At 49.2% G+C, this 18,884-nt stretch overlaps 1 protein-coding gene across 1 annotated transcript in view; it reads right to left on the reverse strand.

Moving 5' to 3' along the window:
* Positions 1–18,884, reverse strand: part of DAAM1 (dishevelled associated activator of morphogenesis 1) — a 93,060-nt gene that overhangs the window by 54,217 nt on the left and 19,959 nt on the right. The window contains exon 3 of the mRNA XM_063399583.1: positions 704–931. Coding sequence (XP_063255653.1) covers positions 704–886 — 183 coding nt within the window. The 5' untranslated portion in view covers positions 887–931. The remainder of the gene's footprint in view (positions 1–703; positions 932–18,884) is intronic.

Consider the following 18,884-nt stretch of genomic DNA (forward strand, 5'->3'; position numbering starts at 1 on the left):
GGTGTCCTGGTCTGCCACATCCTGCCCTTGGAGAAGGATGTCTTGGCAAAAGCAGCTTTTATAATAAAAACTGGAGCTTTACCAAGAGGCCTGGCTCAACAGGTCCATGCTGCCTGGCATTTAATGGGATGTGCTGTGCCTTGAGATGTGACTGACCAGTGTCACAATTCCCAGCTCCCTCTATGCATCCAAGCACTGTAGGAAAACCTCATTTCACTGCCGAATGAACTCAAAGTGGAACACCATCCAAAATACCACACCAAAATGTTTTTGCTTAGAGAAAATTGAAGAGTTTTTTTGGCTGTCAGGTTTTTTTCTTTATCTGTGTTTTTCGATGTTTTGGAACCAAGGGATAAAGAAACAATATCCTGACTTTCCAAATTTCAGTGTAGCCCACACCTGACAATTTCTGTGAAGCCGAGTGCCCAGCAAGTAAAGTCACTTTGCACCTATGGGGAACGTCCTGCTTTACCAGCTCAGACCCAACCCCCTGCTATAAGAAATTAAGAGTTTCTAACGAGAGAGACCACCCCAAGCTGGCAGAACCTCAGGGAGGAACGGAGCTCAGGCTTCAGCAACAGCAGCCTCCCTTCACACCAAAGTTTGCCTGAAGACTCAAAACCAAGGCTGGGGAGACTGCAAAGAGAGGAAAGAGGGAGAAACCCCCAAACTAAAACTGCAACTGAGAAGCATTCTGACTTACCACCAGCTCGGTGAACATGGCATCCAGCTCCTCCACCGGCGGCATGGGCAGCGAGGGCTCCATGGTCTGCAGGGCGAAGCTGCTGTCATTGCGCAGCCGGTACGTGATCTCGGGGTGGTCGCTGCTGCGGAAGCAGCAGAAGATGAAGGAGATCCCCCGGCTGCTCCTCTTCCTCGGGGCCATGGCAGCAGTCCTGCGGGTCCCTCCCTCCCTGCTGGGCACTAGATCCTGCGGGGAAGAGAAGAGGGAGGCTGGAGCAGCCGGCCCGCGGTGGGAGGGGGATCGAGCCACCCACGCGCTCGGCGCGCAGGGGAAGAGCACACACGGTTTCCATGCCAAATATTTCTGCTCACATTTGACGTTTACAGTCCTGGCAACCTTGACGACCACGCAAATTAAGAAGATGGATTTGCTTTGCCTCGTGCCAGAGCTGGCAGCGGCAGGGGTCACGCCGCCGTCCCCGTGGGTTGAGGAGTCCTGGGCCCCACCACTGTTGCCAATCCCAGCAAATCTGCACCAACCATGGTAGCCAGGCCAGCCCCCCTCATGCCCACACCTCATATCCCCTCATGCTAGGAGTATGGAAAATTCAGGAGACTGCTGTCAGAACAGCTGGGTGTGCTTGGGGCCACCAGGTCCCCACCATGGGTGACTCAATCCTTGAAGACCTCATACGGCTCAGCATGCCCCGAGCCACAGACAGCAGCAGAGCTGAAAAAATATCCTGCACGCTTCCCCTGACTCTTAAACGTGTCCCTAAACATCCACCAGCAACCCCCGGTACGGCGGCTCTTCTTCGTGGAAAGTTTTGCTTGGCTTTAATTAGATAAACCTTACTTGTAGCTCCAGTAAATATTTACAAGACGCTGATTTCAGCTGATAAAAATCACACGGTGCCGGTAGCTCAGATTTTCCTAGGCAGTGCTGACGTCGGGCACTGCTTGCTTGGATTTTGCTGATTTCTGAACTCTGGTTGGGAGCAAAGCTCAGGGCAGGAACCATGTGCCAAACAACACCAAGGACCAGGCAAAAGCTGCCCCAAAATTGGGACACAAGAGGAGGGTCACCTATGAGGAATGAGGAGTGTGGAGAAACAGTCTAATGAGAAAAATCAACCAGCGAAGCAGGGAATTTTTGAAAGCCTAAACATTTGTCTTACAGAGTTACACACCCACATATTTTATCTCTGCGAAACAAGACACTGAGATGTTAAGAGACTGGACAAACAGCCAAGGTTGAAATATGGATGACTCAGATTTATTAACAAAGCTATGAAGAGACTCGGGGAAAAAAGGTCAGCATTTAGAAAGGAGTGTCTGATCTCCCTGGAGCCTGCCGTTCCCTCCAACTATGGATTTGTACAGAAGAATAAACAGCTGCTGTACCCTGTGGAGAGCCAGGGCTGGGGTCAGACCCGAGGTCAGACCCTGCACCACCACAGCAGGGCAAACACTGCCCTCTGAAAGCTGGGACCTTGCAGAAAATTCAGGCTCTACCCACAGTTCTTTGACAGAGGATTTGACCCTTGAGATGATCTCCATGGCACGTTTTTAGCACATGGTGTAATCATCTGCTGAACCACGGACGATGGGAAACAGCTATTGGATCTTCACACAGGATAATCCCAGGCTGTGCAAGCTCTGTGCCCAGCCTGGAGAGTTCCCCCCCTTTCCTGAAGGGCCCCAAATCTCATTTCACATTTTTACATCTTGGATGTAGAAATATGCAGCCGCTGGAGGAATTTCAGCTGCCATGAAAGCTCTCTCATCACGGCTCCCCGGCAGGCAGCACCGCGGCAAATCCATTAGCTGCCTGCTGGCATCCCCTCGGTGTCAGCAGGGCTTGGGGACCTGCTGCAGAGCTCCTCTCCTAAAGAAGGCAGGGAAACAAAAAGCCAAAGGCACACGGATTTCTGTCCATTCCAATATGGATGAAGGCGCTGCAGGTTGGGGTTTTAAAGAGCCACAACGAGCAGGGTGCAAAGGGAGATGCTGGTGGTGCTGGTGCTCTGTCCCAGCCCACACTGGGTCCTCAGATGTGCAAAGTTTGGTCACCTGGTCATTCCAAGTTCATGGGCACAGCCACACCATTCCCAGAGCAGTGTCTGATCCTGATCCTGCCCCAGCAGCTGGTCTGGAGCAAACAGACCCAGTTCTTCCACAGGGCATTTTCCATCCCCTTTTCAACACCACATCAACCTCATCCTGCTGCTACATACAAGCTCTGACTTGGGCTTACAAAAACGTGTGGAAAGCTTTTATCAGAACAACACCTGCCCTTCAGAGATACGCACTCCTGACAATGTTTTATGAGGAGTCTGAAACACAGACCAACAGGCAAGGTTTTATTTTGGGGTTTAAAGCAGACAGCCATGTAGCAACCAAGACAAGGTACTTCTGAGCTGCTTCCAGCTCTGGAGCTACTGAGGTTCCTCATTTTCATCTATAAACAATTTAAAAAACCAAACCACCCTATAATGCAGACTGAGTGGGCTGTAGGTTATTAGCAACCAAGGCTAAAAAAAGGTTAGGGAGAGAATATGTTAGCTACCAGGCAAATAGCATTAAAGCTTCAGAAGGCTGATGAATATTCATTGACATGATGGATCAAAATCAAAACACAGCTCCCTGGCAGGTCCTTGGGAGCTGCAGACAGCGCAGCTTGCATCGTCAGAACAAAGTCCAGCCACACAGCCTCCTCCTCCCCTGCAAATTCTGCAGAAATTGGTTATTCAAGAAGAAAAAGCAGCAGCCCCTGGCAATCTGGAGGCTTGTGTTAAGGAGAACAGAAGGGACAAGTTCTATGCCACATCATATGTTAAGTGTCCTGCTCCCACCTCCTGCTTGTACCTTTGACCGCTAATTAGATCAATAAATTTGAGTCAGATTGTGATCTGATGGTGCCTTCTGGCCTCTACTATTGAGCGGGCCAGAATAAATTAAGCTTAATTGCCCCTGTATGAACAGAGCCAGGGATGATAGGTTGGGAAGGGCCGCTGAGGGAACTTGTAGCCAAGCCCAAATCGCAAGGCAGGACTGATGGGGCTGAATCATTCCTAAACAACTCTGTTTTCACAGAAACAAGGGTGAAACTGTCTGTGTGATGGGCTCAAACTGGACACCCAGACTGCAGAGAAGGAGAAGGAGCTTAGCTCATGTGTGTGACCAGGACAGACGAAGGCCACCTGGCTCAGTGATACACAGAGATAGGAGTTTACTTCTCCCAGCCCTAAAAAGAAAAGCATCCAGCCTACATTGCCCTGAGCAGTGTTTAAATGAAATCAGCCATTAGGAGAAAATTGGACCCCGTGTCGCTTCCTCCTTTGCTTTAAGGAAAGGAGAGCAGCAATTACCGCTTGCATATTCAACAGCCTCCTCAGCAGAGCTAAATTAAACTGCGTGGAAGCTGCCAAAGCCTGTCTGTGACCGATGGCCCGACCAGCTGGTTGGGAGCCAGCACCGGTACGGCAGCGCTGCGGTCTGCAGCCTAAAAATACCCAACAAGGGCACAAACACACACACACACTCCCCTTGGCACCCGCCTCCTCCAGACCCACCCAGCAGCCAGCAGCTAAACCCTCAAACGTGAATATTAGCTTGTTGTTTTGCTGGCTCCCCTCCCAAGATGAGGATGCAAGATCCTGAGCGAGCTGCCTCTCTGAATGTGGGGCTTTGTTCCAGCCTTGCTCAAGGAGGGAGTGGGTTTGGTGCAAGTGTGGCAGCAGTCACTGGCCGTCTCTGCCATGTCCTCACCGGTTTCAGCATCTTGGGCCACGGCCAGCTCTGCCTGCCTTTACTCTGCAAGAGCTTCAGCACAGCCTGGGATGCTCCCAAACGATGGAAACATTCCAATTTTCATCCATCACTGCAAAGTGACTTCCTTGATGGCTGGGAGGCACTTGGCCTTAGCAAGGACTTTAGGAAGACACCATCAGTGTCACCAAGTGTTAGAGCCAGGTGTCCTGGACCCCTTTTCTCAGCACCTAGAAAGCAGGAATTTGGCATTCCACACATTGCACCCTGCAGTTGTCCCATTCCAGTGCTGAGCAGGGCTCATCCTCCCCCAGGGCTTCTCCCTGTGAATTAAACACCCAAAACAGGGCACAGCACAAGATAACTTGCATCATTTTTTTTAAATAAACAATTCTATGTGGTTTTTCCTCCACTGTAAGTCACATCCAGACCTCCACAGCAATAAAAACTATGCTCCCACAGCATTTTTCAGATCATTTGCTGTACATTTGCAGCACATTTGCAGCATTCCCTGAGAAGCACCAAAGCCCCTCCCAGGCATGTTTTAATTTTTCACCTTACAGACCCAAGACAGTCAGCACCTTCCTTGGCTCCACTCAGTAACCCAACCTCTTCTTGGGTTTGGTTCTGATTGTGAACCACCTCCAAAGTGTGTTCATGGTGCTCTGCCCATCCAAGAGGCAGCAGCACATCCCTCTCAAGAGAGAGAAGTGCTCCTCCATTTCACATTTGCATCAAAGCTGGTACATGGAAACACTTTTTGCTGAGGGGGGGTCTAAGCATTATTCAATTTTAAAAATTAAAGGTTTGACATTGAGCTCTTGCATGGATGAAATGCTCAGAAATAGGATTGCCTTCCCCTGAGCAGGAATCACCTTCCCTCCAACACAGAAGCTTAAAGGATCTCATCTCATTGCCAGCACCTCCACGGTGCTGAGCATGGTGCTGGTATCCCCAGGACAACTGCTCCTGTTTAAAGCAAAAAGAATGACTTTTTGGCCACAAACTCTCATGCTGATTTCCAGAACCTCCTCTCTCCAGTGTAAAGCTGTTTTCAGGCAAGGCTGTAATGGGGAGAGATGTTTGTGTTTGGTGAAAATCAGTGCATATCTTCAGGAGGGGGCAAAAAGCCCAAAACATTCAGCTAAAAGGCTTTAAACTATTGATTGATTTTTGTACCCACCTACTCTAAAAACAGCAGCTCAAAAGGGATGGGAACAGGACCCTTTCCATGATGCAGCTGCCAGGAGGAGCCTGATTCATCACTAGTGCATCACAAGAGCCTTGATTCTCAGCACAAGTAAATCTCAAGGACTTGGCTTCCATGGATTTATAAATACACTCACCAAACCCTGAATTGCCCCTGATCCTCTTTCCTCGTCCCAGAAATCCTACTATACTCTACGAACCAAACAAAAGGAGTGTTTTGTGTCTCCATATCTTGCTTGGGTTACCTTGGGCACACTGCCCTGATGCCACGAGGACGTGGCTGCAGCCACAGGCTCTCTGCTCACTCCAGCAAAGCCCCATCTGCCAGCATCATCAAAAACACAGTGCTTGCCTAAAATGTGTCACCTCCTCTTTCTGTTCTTTCCTTTTATTGAGGCATTTGTCACATCCTGAAGCATACATCTGGGCCTGCTGTCTCACAAGAAAATATTCTGCTCAGCTCGAGGGCAGATGAGCTTCAGGGGTTTGATGGCCACATCCAGGGTGCAGCAAGAAAAATTAGACCAAGTTTATTGTAGAGCCAGTGAGGGAAAGACACAATTTCACAGATTTGTAACAAGCCAGAAAAGCTCTCCTTTTTCCACTTTAAACTTACACCTATCAAAAGTGCTGGGAGAGAGGTTTTGTCTGCATGGGGCTCCCACCTGGAGGTGTTGATGCTATTCAGGGAAAAGAGCAACAATCTCCACCGTGCTGTGGGAGTTCCACAGCCTGATTTGCCTGTTGCCTCTCCAGCACAGGAGTGAGGGCCCTGCCAAGGGAAGCACACAGGCTGCTGACTCTAATCCACTTTTCAGGGGGCAGAGCGTGGTGCACAGCAGGGTGAGGAGGGATCTGTCTCAACGCTCTCCAGCTGAAATCAATCCTGGGAGCAGCGCCGCTCGCTTTGGCAAGGCAGCAAAAACCCCGAGCAGGGGATGTGCATGCCAGGGCATGGAGACAAGCCTGGATCCAAGGAGAAGGCTGAGGGCTTGCAGCATCCATCAGGAGCTGGTCCAGGGAACCCCACACAGCCCTTGATCCCCCGTGGTGCACGGCTCAGCGCACGTGTTAATCCAGCCGGGAAAGACGCTGCTGCAGCAAAACTTTGTTTGGTTTTTGCGGATTAAAAACCAAACCTTGCTGGAAGTTTCCCAGCCATCTAGATGGTGAGCAGCACAGTAATGCTGGAGGTCATGAGTTCTCCACTAGAAGGTTAAATTTCATCAGTGACAAGCTCAGCACTGGCGCCAGATCCTCCAAACCACTACAGGCCACTTCTTAGAGGAGCTCCAGCAGATCAGCTCAGGCAAATACCATTTATTTCAGGAACAAGGGCAACAACATGGAGCCACAGACAAGACCCAGTTTGCAAACCTATATAAATATACATATATATATTTCTTGATATTCACTAGGGTGCTGAATGACCCAATTTTACAGACACACACATCCTGCCTTCCCAGAAACCAGGCGGAATCATGGTCCTCTTTTTGCAGAATCAAACGAAAAAAGTGGGGTGGGTTGGCACTGGTGGGAGGAAGAAGCAGCTTTCAAGTCACATATCGCTCCCTTAAATGCACTCCACGATTTGCATCCTGAAACCCAGGCACGACACCTATCCAAGCCCAAGGGACTTTGCAGGAAGGCAGAGGGAGGCAGAGTTGGCTGGGGGGCTCTCCAGGAAGGATGCTGGGGCATTCCCCTGACCTCCCTGTGTCCCAGCCCAGTTTGAAAAGGCAACACATAAAAAAAAAAACCAAGCAGAAAGGAAAGGCAGTGTGAGAGGCTGCAGGTCCCACTGCTCCCCTCACCCTGCTCTTGTTTTGGGGCAGCAGCTGTCAGTGCTGCATTTGTGGTGGGGCTCAAAGGGGCAGACACAGCCTTTGAGAGCCAAGGTTACATGCAGGGAGGGATTAGCACCCACCCAAGGCTCTCCTGAACGCCTGGCAGGGAAGAGCCTCCCAGAATTTGTCCTGTGCCATTTGAACCTGGTCTCTCAGGCAGTGTCCAGGCTGGGTGATGCCAAGCCTTGTCCAGGCAGCCCTCAAAAACAAACCCAGTAAAGAGAGGGGGGCAGCTCAGGGGGCTCCTACAGCCTCACTGAGCATCCTCTTCAGCCCCATCCACGTTTCCACTGCTGCTTTTGGCCCCAGCTGGGAGAAAACTGCTCTTTCAAGGCACAGCACACCTCCAGAAGGTGCTAATACCAGCTGTAAAGCTCAGCCCAGACATCACAAGTTCTGACTACTCCCTTTGACCATGCAAATGCTGCTAATACAAACTCAGCAGCCTGGCAAGCCAGAGAGGATTTGTATTTCCCACTGGAGGAGGATACTTGTTTGCCAATTAGCCTTTTCCTGGAGAACAACAGTTCAATCAACAACCTTCCTTTATGTTAATTCCTCCCTATTTTTCATCCTCCAATGAGTATTTGGGCTGTGACTGTGATTTATCATATGCAAACCCTCACTGCTGAGCTTTCCATTTCACTGCTCCCCATTTCAGCACTAATCCCCGGGGTGAGACCTGGCTGAAGGCAGGCAGGTTTCTTTCCTCTTTTAAAGCCTCTTAATTTGGCTTCACAAAGTGGAGTTTCCGAGCTGCTCAGCAGCAGATGCTCCCAGTCCATCAGCACAGCAACATCTGCCATGGGGCCACCACCACGACAGGGCAACAAGGAGCCACTGGCTGAGTCCCAGAGGGATTTTTTTGGGTGATGTTTGGAGTTTTTTAGCACTATCTGTGCTTAAGGTGAGGCTGCAGGTGTTCAGGCATTTTGTGCTGTGGAGCAAGCTGGTTTCTTTCTCTCTCAAAATGGAAACTGGATGAAGGCTGCTGTAAACAGGAGCCCTCCCCAGCAGGGAGCCTGATGGCTAAATATCATTAAACTTCCAAGATATCATTAAATTCTCAGTCCAGAGGGTGCCCAGAGCAAACAAAACACACTTGTCAGATCTCTCAGCTGGCCTACCCATCTGCAATGCTGATTTCCTTTTAAAGGTTTTTAAATTCTGATGCTAATCCAGAGTGATTTCCCCCCCTAAAGTACAAACCTGGGGTTGAGAATTCTTTGATAAATATGTCTAATGGCAGGAAAGGCCCCCTGGCCACTTTTCCTTCCAGTATGACACGAATTCCTCCCTGTGCTCCAGCAGATGAACACCAAAAAACAATGTACGTGATCTCACATCAGGCACAACACGATCCCAACAGCTCCCACTGAGCCCGGGAAAAAACAGCAACTTTTATCACATTTCACTGGAATACTGTCTGCATTTAAACAAAAGAAAAAAGAAAATCAGGCGAGAACAGCAAGTGGGATTAACTGGAAGGCTTGGTCATCCTTACTTTATGTGGCTACAACACAATGTAGCTTATGGCAAAAGCCCTGCCTGGACTGGGATGGATCTGCACCAGCAGGACTCGATTTTCCAGGACAGCTGCTCAAATCCACCACCTGCAATTCAGAGGACCTGTCTTAATGGGGACACGTGGCTTTAATTGCCTAATTATCCAGCCTCAGACCGAGGGGATGGACCAAAAGAAGGCTGGAGCATCCAGAGGGGAATGTCAGTCCAGTGGAGGTCCCAAGGGGATGCATTTAAAAATCAATAGAGGCTATTTTAATGCCTAATCCAGGAAAGTATCAGCATCAGCAGCATCAATACAAACCGAATTTAAACACACTGAGTACATGCACAGCACTGTTAGTTTTTCCTCTGTGCATTGATTTAACCAAATCTGGTTTTCCCCGGAGAGTTTGGAGTCCAAACAGGGCATCCACAGCATCTCCAGTGCCTCAGGCATCCTGCCTGCTTTCATCTCTACACACTGCTCAAAACACGAGCCTCTGCACCCCACTTGGGCAAACATTTCAGTGAGGAAACCCCCTGGAGCAGCAATATCACAGCAACAGTGGTCACATCCCTGCCAGGGCTGCATATGGGAGTGGATTCCTCTTCTTTGCTGGTTTTCACACTGCACCCAGCAAAAATCACAACACAGGCTTCCCACCCCTGTAGATATTTACACAACCATCTCCCTTTTCATTAAAATAAATTTTAAAAAAGCCTAGCAATCACAAATAACCGCTTTGAAAAAGTGACCCAAGGGGATCCTGAGAGGCTCAGACACCCTGAGAGAACATAACTATGTTTGATTATTTGAAAATTCAATCACATCTGCAGCAGGAGGGCAGGCTGGGTGCTGATGTACCTGGGACTCATCACACTTCAGACGTGCCCAGAGCACAGATGCACCTTCCCCAAGGCCACTGCAGGCATGGAGTGAGCTCAGGGAAGTCAGATAATAATATAAAGTTGTCATTGCTAACACTTTTTAAAACTGATTTTTTTATTTTTTAAACTATGTTGGTTACACATGTAGAATTCGTAATTAAATTTAAGGGTTTTGAGAAAAGTTGAAGTGCTTTGATTAGAGTTGTTAATTTTGTCACTTGATGTGAACTTTTTATTGTTTGAATGCTCGATTTTTATTTTTTGAGTTTTGCTACGTTATTACTGATTGTGTGTTTTTCTTGACCAATTAGTAAATACTAATTAGTAAATTTTAAAAGGTACTTCACTTAGTTATTTCTTTGAAATTCAATTTTGCCTGTAATAATCTTACTCTCTGAGTGTGGGCTCACTGTGTCACCCACTCCTGATGGTGCAGCACCAAACCCTGACACCCACCTGCCCCAAGCCCCCTCTGCTCTCTGCAGAGACCCCACACCTCCACTCCTCCCCTTCCCCAAACCAGTCCTGCCCCTTTCCAGAGTTTGGAACACTGCATTTTCCTCGTGTTTGTGCTGGAAACAGCGTTGCTAATTCAGGGATGTTTTAGTTGCTGCTCTGCAGCCCCTGCACAGAGTCAAGGTCTTTTTGCTCCTCAGGTAGGAGCAGAAGAGGCTGGGGGTGCACAAGGAGCTGGGAGGGGACACAGCCAGGACAGCTGACCCCAGCTGACCCCAGGGAATTCCTGGAGTCATGCTCAGATTGTAAATCTGGGGGACACCTCTGCAGTGAGGGCATTTTTACCTCTCCCCATCAACACCAGCCTGGCTCACCCACGCTCAGGAGGTGAGTCCTGGGGGTGGCCGGGTCTTGCAGGGCTCTTCACACCTGGGCAAGGCTCCAGTGCCCTGGGGATCAGTGACTTGTGGCATTCCTTCAAAGCCCCCCTCCCTTCACCAAGGCATTCTACTGGCACCAGCTCTGCAGAGAGAAAATTCATCCCCAACACCGGGAAAACACCCTCCCATTCCTTCAGCAGCTTTTGGAACACCTCAGTCACCAAAAGTGGCAACGGAGTTGGCTGACAGAGGCCACCCAGGGGTGCAGCTTTGCATCCACCACCATGTCAGGTCCTCCAGCACAGCCCAGACAACACCATGGATAACAAAGTGGGGCCCAGCAAGTCTAACCAAGAGTGAAACCCCTCTCAAACCCTTCCCTAGAACAGACAGCCTGCAGGTTCGCTGCACAGACTGCCCTGAACATTGAAAAACATTTTTCCCGCTTTGTCTGACCTCTGCATCCCGTTGTCCCAAATTAACACTGCAGTCTGGATGGCCCAAACACATGGCAATGACAAAACACGAAGAGAGACCAACCCTCAGATCATCCACAATCTTCTGACTCTCACAGGGGAAGGAAATTAAATGGCTTTTGGATAACAAACCTTTGCAGCATTTTCCAGCACGAGACCTGTAACACTGAAGTGAAGAACTTGAAGAAGCTGCAAATTTGATTTAGGTACCTGAAAATTCCAGATTCACTCCACTACTGCCAGAGCTGTCACAGGAAGAGAAAGCACCCTGAAATAATTGCCTGTCCAGGCAAAAACTTTCAAAATGCTCTTAATGCAGATTTTTAGAGCTGGCAAGAGCTACCCATCCCCATGGACTGCAACATGAGCCGTGAGAGCAGGCAGAGGGGAGAAAAAGCATCTTCCAGGCAATCACAGGCATTTTTTCCCCAGCTGAGTGCCTAGTGAAAAGAGCAGCCCATGCATCAACAGGAGCCCTTGACGCATGCCAGGGCTTTCTAAATTCACTTTCAGAAGATTTACAAACACGTCCTATGGAAAAGGAATTCGTGCTATGCAAATCCAGCCTGAGACTGCTCCCTGCCTAATCTAGCTTTAGATTCAAATGCTTATTTACCATGGTGTCTAATCGGGTCATGTGTAACAGACAGGTTTAGTTTGGGCTCCCAGGACTTCAGCTGTGTTCTTACTAAAGCACTGAATGGAGAAAGAAGAAAGGAAACAAAGAGGGGAAAAAAAACCCCAAAAACCCCAACACTGTGAAGAATTCAGGTCTTGGTGGAAAGCAGGCCTGGAAAGAAGCATTGACACCTACCAGTAAAAGCCAGGCTGCTATGCAAACATTTGGCAGCTCACCAAGAACACACTGACTGTCAAATCCTGTTTGCACCCCATCACATCCCTGCAGGGAAGCTGGTGGTGGCTGGTCTTCCAGGGTCTCTTCCTTCCCCCTGAGACAAGGTGATGAAATGATCTCACACCCACGTAGGACCCATCCACCAAGCCCAGCTGGTCACACCATAACCTCCAGACTACCCTAGAGATGCTCTGAGCAGCCACACCAGCACCTGCAGAGCCTGGGTAACACGTGCCAGCCTGGAGCTGCTGCTGGCTCAGGGAGGAAGGGGGTGCATCACTGCCTTAGCGTCTGCAGCAGGACCCTAATGGGGACCATGGGAATGGCATTCCCAGAGGCAGCCACCTCCCTGTTTGCTGGCCCCAGCCACACAGCTCCGGCCAAGGTAACCTCTGTCCTAATCAGCATCAGGCAAAACGTTTCATTTAACTTCTGAGTTTGTGAAATTTGTTCTGCTCAAACCAACCCTGGTGCCTCCAGGACACAACCCAGCACCTCTCACCTCCACCATGCAGCTGCAGCTCAGCACCTGGGCACCAGAAATAATCCAGAGGCAGGGACACAGGAGCTCCCAGTCAGGCTTCTCCTCTCCACCTGCTGCTCACCTTTCCAGACCGTGCTTTTGATACAGCACAGTGAGGTTTCCAACAGCCCTGCCCAGCTCCCACCTTCAGGATGGGAGCATGGCCTCCCCTGCCTCCACAGTGCCAATCCAACCAGCTCCACCAAAAAGGCAAGACATCCAAATATTGCCACCAGTTTCTGAAGACCCTACAAGACAGTGCTGACCCTGTGATGCTACCAAAACTAGATTTGGTGGGGTGAGCAGCACTAGGAATGCCAACATGAATGCAAAGATTTCCTTCTGTGAATCTCAGCAACATAAGCTGATTTTTAGAGTGAGGCTGCAGGATGAACTTACATTTATTAGACATCAGAGAATTCACTGAGGTGAACATCCCCCTGGCAACACCTACATGTCTGCACAGAGACCTGCAGCGTGGCCTCTCTGGTGCCTCATAACGTGGCAAATCCAACTAAAGCACTCTTTATGGCTTGGATGTTCATAATATTTATGTGTATTCCCTGGTGTCTACTACAGGCTGAGGTTTCATTGCATCCCTTAATAAAAAAAACCTCCGCAACACCCTTCTAACTTGATGGCTGTTTGGAAAAAAACTGCAGCAGCTCCACAGATTTGAGATGAAAAAACAACCTGAAAGAAAGGACAAAACCAGGCAATGGACTTAGTGAATTGTCAGTGACGGGAGGAGGAGCAGATGGACAGTGACCTTAAAGCTTCCCTTCATTAGGAAATGAAACTAAAATCACGGGTCAGCTTTCAACAATGCACATTATTACTGAGGAGAGTGAGGCAGCTGATATCCTGCCACTCAGGCACATGTTTCTCTATGCTTCATCATTTACTGAATTAATAATCAAATGCTTTGAAAGGAGAAGGGAAAAAAAAAGCCCAGAGAAACTGGAGGCTGCAGCTCTCAGTGCTCTCATCAGCCTGTTCAAAGACCAAGCCAGATTTACCAGAGCCTGCATTGCTGCCCGGCTGTGCTGGTGCCTGGCCAGGCTCTCCCTCCAGCACCTCCCCAGCTCACAGCTGCACCTGGAACTGGTCTGGGGGACTTTTTTACTCGTTCCTGTGGCCAAAACAACCAGCAGGGATGGTTAAACGAGGTGGAAAGACCCCTGTTTCCATGCAGCCCAGCCTGCAGCACAGGAGGAAGAAACTTTGCAGGACTCCCTGCCTGAGGACACAGATGGAGAAGCTCATGCAGGAGCCCTTCCCAGCACCAAAGGAGCCATGCAAATAGTATTTACCAGGTCACAGGTACTAAATACTCCAGCAAAGTCATGCTCACCTGTGAACCAAAAAAAAGAAAACCTCACATTCCTGTGTTTACCACTGCCACTTCTACAGCAGCCTCCAGGACAGGTCATTCCCAGTGATGACTGTGGGGATAGTCCAAGTGAAGAGATCCATGGCACAGAGGCTCATGGATAGCTCACACACAAGTGCAAAAATATTTCCAAGCCTCAGAAGCTGCATTGCTGGAGCTGTGGATAACACACAGGCAAAGAGCATGGTTTGCTTATGATAAGCCAGGATGACAAGCCAGTGGAAATGTAAAAATAATTTAATGAATAAGTATATTTAGATTTATAATCCCACAGCAGCTTTATTTATAGGGATGCCAATCACTTTTACACAGATATAAAATTGGCTGGCAGAACGCCTTAGACTATATCCAGAAACCCATCTGTAACAAATCTAAGCTGTGATATCCCCGCACGCGTTTGGCCAAACAATAACGCTGATGCCAGTCATCTTCACTTCAAATGTGCAGATGGGCCCAGGGGGGCTCACCCAGCCCCCCCACAGCCAAAGATGGATGAATTCCCCCAGCACCTACTGTAAACTGGTTGGGAAAAGGAGCAGATGAAGGAAAACCAGTCCCCATCTGGGCTGTGTGGATTCCAACACCAGCGCAAAGCCGGCATCCAGCTGGCTCCAGGTGAACCTCCTCCAGAACCTTCCATCACTGAAGTGGGGAGCTGTAAGCAAGCTTAAAAAACCCCATGGAGCTCTGCAGCACCTTTAAAAGGTGGGGATATTAAAGTAGGGCTCTTGGGTATGTTGGTTTTTTTTTTTTTTTGATTCATCGTTCAAGACACAAAGCTGGGACAGAGGAAGATGCAGGAGAAATTAACTGGAAGTCATCACTTGGCTCAGTCTCAAAGCAGATGAGGATTTCTAGTGATCCTGGCCCAGGATCTCACAACTTTATCTAAACCTGCAGATGTCAAGGGAAGAGGCTGCTGTGGGTTTCCACAGGGCTGGCGACCACCTGGAAAACTGAAAAGTCACAACTAATTCACAAGAAACAAAGGAAAACCTGCTCTTCACCCCAGTGGGACTTCTGGGGACTGGTTGTCTCAAAAATGGGGCAAAACAGGGATGGCTCCATGTCAAATACAGACTGTGAGTAACTGCAATTCATCCATAAAGCTTTCAGTGTACTGAAAAATGCCAAGGTGGAAAAGGTTATTCTGGAATATTATTTTGAATAGCTCTGGGAACAAACCCAGCGTTAATTTTCATCACTTATTCAGCAAATGATTTGAATAAACTGAGAAGGCTCGTGCACACATACTGACAGTGTTATTTGGTAGATTTTTGCCTCTGCTCCTGAGATAATTTATGACAAAACAACTCCCAGCAAAGACGATCCCTTTCCAGACCAATGAGTGTATTCAACTACCCTTGGGGACAAGGTAACCTCTCAAGATTCCTTCCAGCACAACTTTAGTACCATTTTACACCACAAACTATTTTCACACTGGCATTTGCTCTGATTTATCCCTGGAAATAAGTTTGTCTAAACGAATAATTGATGGAAAGAAAAAACCAGAAACCCAACAGCAGTTTTCTCGCTCAAGGACAAAGCAAACAACCAAGCACAGAGCCGCGGCATCCTTGATCCAAATGTTTTCCAAAACACTTCCAAATGTTTCTCAAAGCTTCCAGATGAAGCTTTCATAACTAGGCTGCAGCCCCTCCAAAGCCTGGGGCACTGAGCTTGGCATCATGGTGTGCTGCAGCAGAGACACCAAGGAGATGGCTGGTGGTGACACTGCCAATGTCACACCTGCCAAAACACACCCGAGAGCCCTGCACAGAAAACACAGTGTTTCACAGAAAAACTGCCCCTGCCTCCTCCACAGGGCATATTCCAATGGGACAGAGGAGTTTGATTGCTGCGTGGGCTTTCAGGGGGGTTAGGTCCCTCTGTGCTGAGCACTGGTGAGGCCACACCTCAAGTGCTGTGCCCAGTTCTGGGCTCCTCACAACACGAAGGACATTAAGGTGTCCAGAGAAGGGAAGGAAGCTGGAGAAGGGTCTAGAGAACAAGTCTGAAGGGGAGCAGCTGGGGGGGCTCAGCCCAGAGAAAAGGAGGCTCAGTGGGGACCTTCTCAATCTACAACTCCCTGACAGGAGGGGACAGCCAGGTGGGGGTCAGGCTCTGCTCCCAGAGAACAGGGACAGCACAAAAGGACAGGGCCTCAAGCTATGTCAGGAGAGGTTCAGGTTGGACATCAGGAAGGATTTCTTCACTGAAAAGGTTGTCAAGCATTGGGACAGAGCGCCCAGGGCAGTGGTGGAGTCACCATCCCTGGAGGTGCTCAAGAAACAAATGTGTGTGGCACCCAGGGCTATGGTTTGGTTGACAAGGTGGTGCTTGATCAAAGATTGGACTCAATGCCCCTGGAGGACTTTCCCAACTTTAATGATTCTACAAATACATGTGGCCAGATGTCCTCATCTCCTCAGCAGGCTTCTGAATTTATTCCAAGCAACTTAGGAAGATCCTTCCCTGCCTCTCTTTTGGAATTACAAAAAAAAAAAAAAAAATTCAGTAAAATAATAATTTAAAAAAGTTTCAAACCCACTTATGAAATGGTAAGGAGAGAAAACCGTGCATTTTCTACACTCAAGCTAAAAATGCTGGAGTTCTGTCTGCACACTATCAAATGTGGACATTTATGGTTATTACACAGAGAAAACTGAGACAGTCGCAGGAGATTCTGGTCTGAGCAGCTGACCACAAGCACAGCAGCCAAAGGATGAGCCCTGAGGTCTCAGCAGTACTCAGCTGCAGGAACTGACTGCTCTGGGGAGCTGGTCCCCATCCTCAGCCTCCCCATCCCACTGCTGACACAACTTCCATCTGCCAACAGCAGCGTCCCTAAAGCAGGGTCTGAGTCCTCCAAAGCCCAAAGCTCATCTCCACCTCCTTCAACATGGGCACAATCAGAGCCCCTCCCATCAACTGAACATGGGCTTTGGATTAGACCTTTTGTAGAGTAGGAAAGAAAAAAAAAAGAGCCCTTCTTGAGGATGATAAAGTCTAGACACTACAGTATATTTTCCAGCTGATGCAGCAAACCCCAAAAGCCCTCCCTTGATCCCGGACTGTCACGATCAAAGCCATTATCCCGTTCAGAGCCCTTCTGAAACTGCAGCTTCCAAATGTGCAAGTTATTTTTAAAATCTAAACCAGGCCAAGCCTCTTGTTTGGAGTTTTATGAGGAAAACGGGGTGTGCTCCTCCCAAACCTTCCCCCACCACGCCTGGAAGGGGCTGGTGGGCACATGGTGGAGGACCAGAGCAGGGAGGGAGCCCCATGTCTGGGGACACCTCAGTGGCACCTGGTGGCCACGACCTGCTTGCATGAGGGGACATAGCTGAACCCCCCCAAGGTGGCTGTGGTGTGGGGAATATTCCCCATCCCTGACTGAGACAGAGATTTTTGGAGACCAAGCACTGTTTGCATCCCCATGCTCAGGATCTGTGCCTGCCTTTGGCACCCTCCGTCACTGAGTGTGCAACTCCGGAGACAAAGAAATAGAAACAGCTTGAGATGCTTCCGTTTTCTACTGAAATAAAATAAAACTAAGCACTATGATTTTCCTTTACCAGTTGGCACGATGATCAAGTGCACAAATAACATCCAGCTCTGCACCAAGGGACAACCAGAGAAATAAAGTACTCAAAATCATTCTCCAGTCTCTTGGAGCAGTTTTCCAGCTGGCTGAAAGAAAATAAGAAATACACAGCCCTGCAAAAGAACAGGAAAGCCACAGGGGCATCATCCTCTGCCTTAAGTGGGATGCTCAAGAAGTGGTGGAAGACCAGCTAGCTCATCCCAGACCAGCTGGTGCTGTGTGATGAACACCAGAGCTCCTGGCATGCCGTGGCCTCTGCAGGAGAGGGAACCTGTGGTCAGTCCCAGCCACCAGCTATCACAGTGTCCACACTGGAAAAAACCAAAATATGGATGGTCTGGAATGATGAGGAGCTTGGAGAGAACTTTGAAGGGCTTTTTGAAAGCAAGTGACCACCAGGCTTCCCCTCCCACATCCTAAGGTCGACTTTTAATGGGGATGTTCTTCAAAGGGAGATGGGGGCAGGAGGAAGCTCACACTGCAGAAAAAAGAGAGCAACACAGAGCATTCACATGCTCCAAAGCTATTTAAATCTAAATGAGGCTCCCTAGTCAGCACTTTATTTAACTAAGCAACTTCTGAAGCATCAGGCAAATGAGCCACATCATCTGCTTTTCCTCCCAGCATCCTCTCCACCACTCTGTCATCTCCCTTCCCCTCCGTGCTTTCACTCTCCTCCACTCCCAGCAGCTCTGCTCCTCCTCCCCATCTCTCCTCTGTCCAAACCAAGCAGATCTGTGAAAGGCTGAGTGAAACAGGCGGCCACACACCAGTGGGATGGGGATTAGAGACCTGCCACCCCTTCCAGCACCCCCACTATGGCTGGAGGGACCATGCCAGGCAGGAGCGATGGCTGTGCTGCACATCACACATTCCCAGGGCTTTGGGAGGTGTTGTCTGAACTGCCACCAGCCTCCCAGCTGGGCAAACATCGAGGAAGAAATTGTGTTGACAAGCTTTCTTAAGAATATTTCCATCAAGCAGGACTTTTCCCACCTCCACACACACCAGAGCAGAAAGAGAGACCTCACCAGTGCTGGTTGTGACAGCCACCACATCGGCTCCAGAGGGGACAGAGGATGAGCCAGCATCTCTCCAAATTGTTCCTCTGGAGCTGGGACAGGATGTGGGGATCATGCCCAGCTTCAGCTCTGCCACAGCAGGGTCCAGCACACCCCATCACTGTGGCTCGTCTTTACTCATCCCAACAATCAGAGAGGAGATGGACTTCAACCTTCACACAAGCAACTTTCCCTGAAGCCACCAGAGCCCTGCAGATCCCTTTGGT

The sequence above is a fragment of the Prinia subflava genome, chromosome 5, assembly GCF_021018805.1.
Source record: "Prinia subflava isolate CZ2003 ecotype Zambia chromosome 5, Cam_Psub_1.2, whole genome shotgun sequence".
In the NCBI taxonomy this organism is placed as follows: domain Eukaryota; kingdom Metazoa; phylum Chordata; class Aves; order Passeriformes; family Cisticolidae; genus Prinia; species Prinia subflava.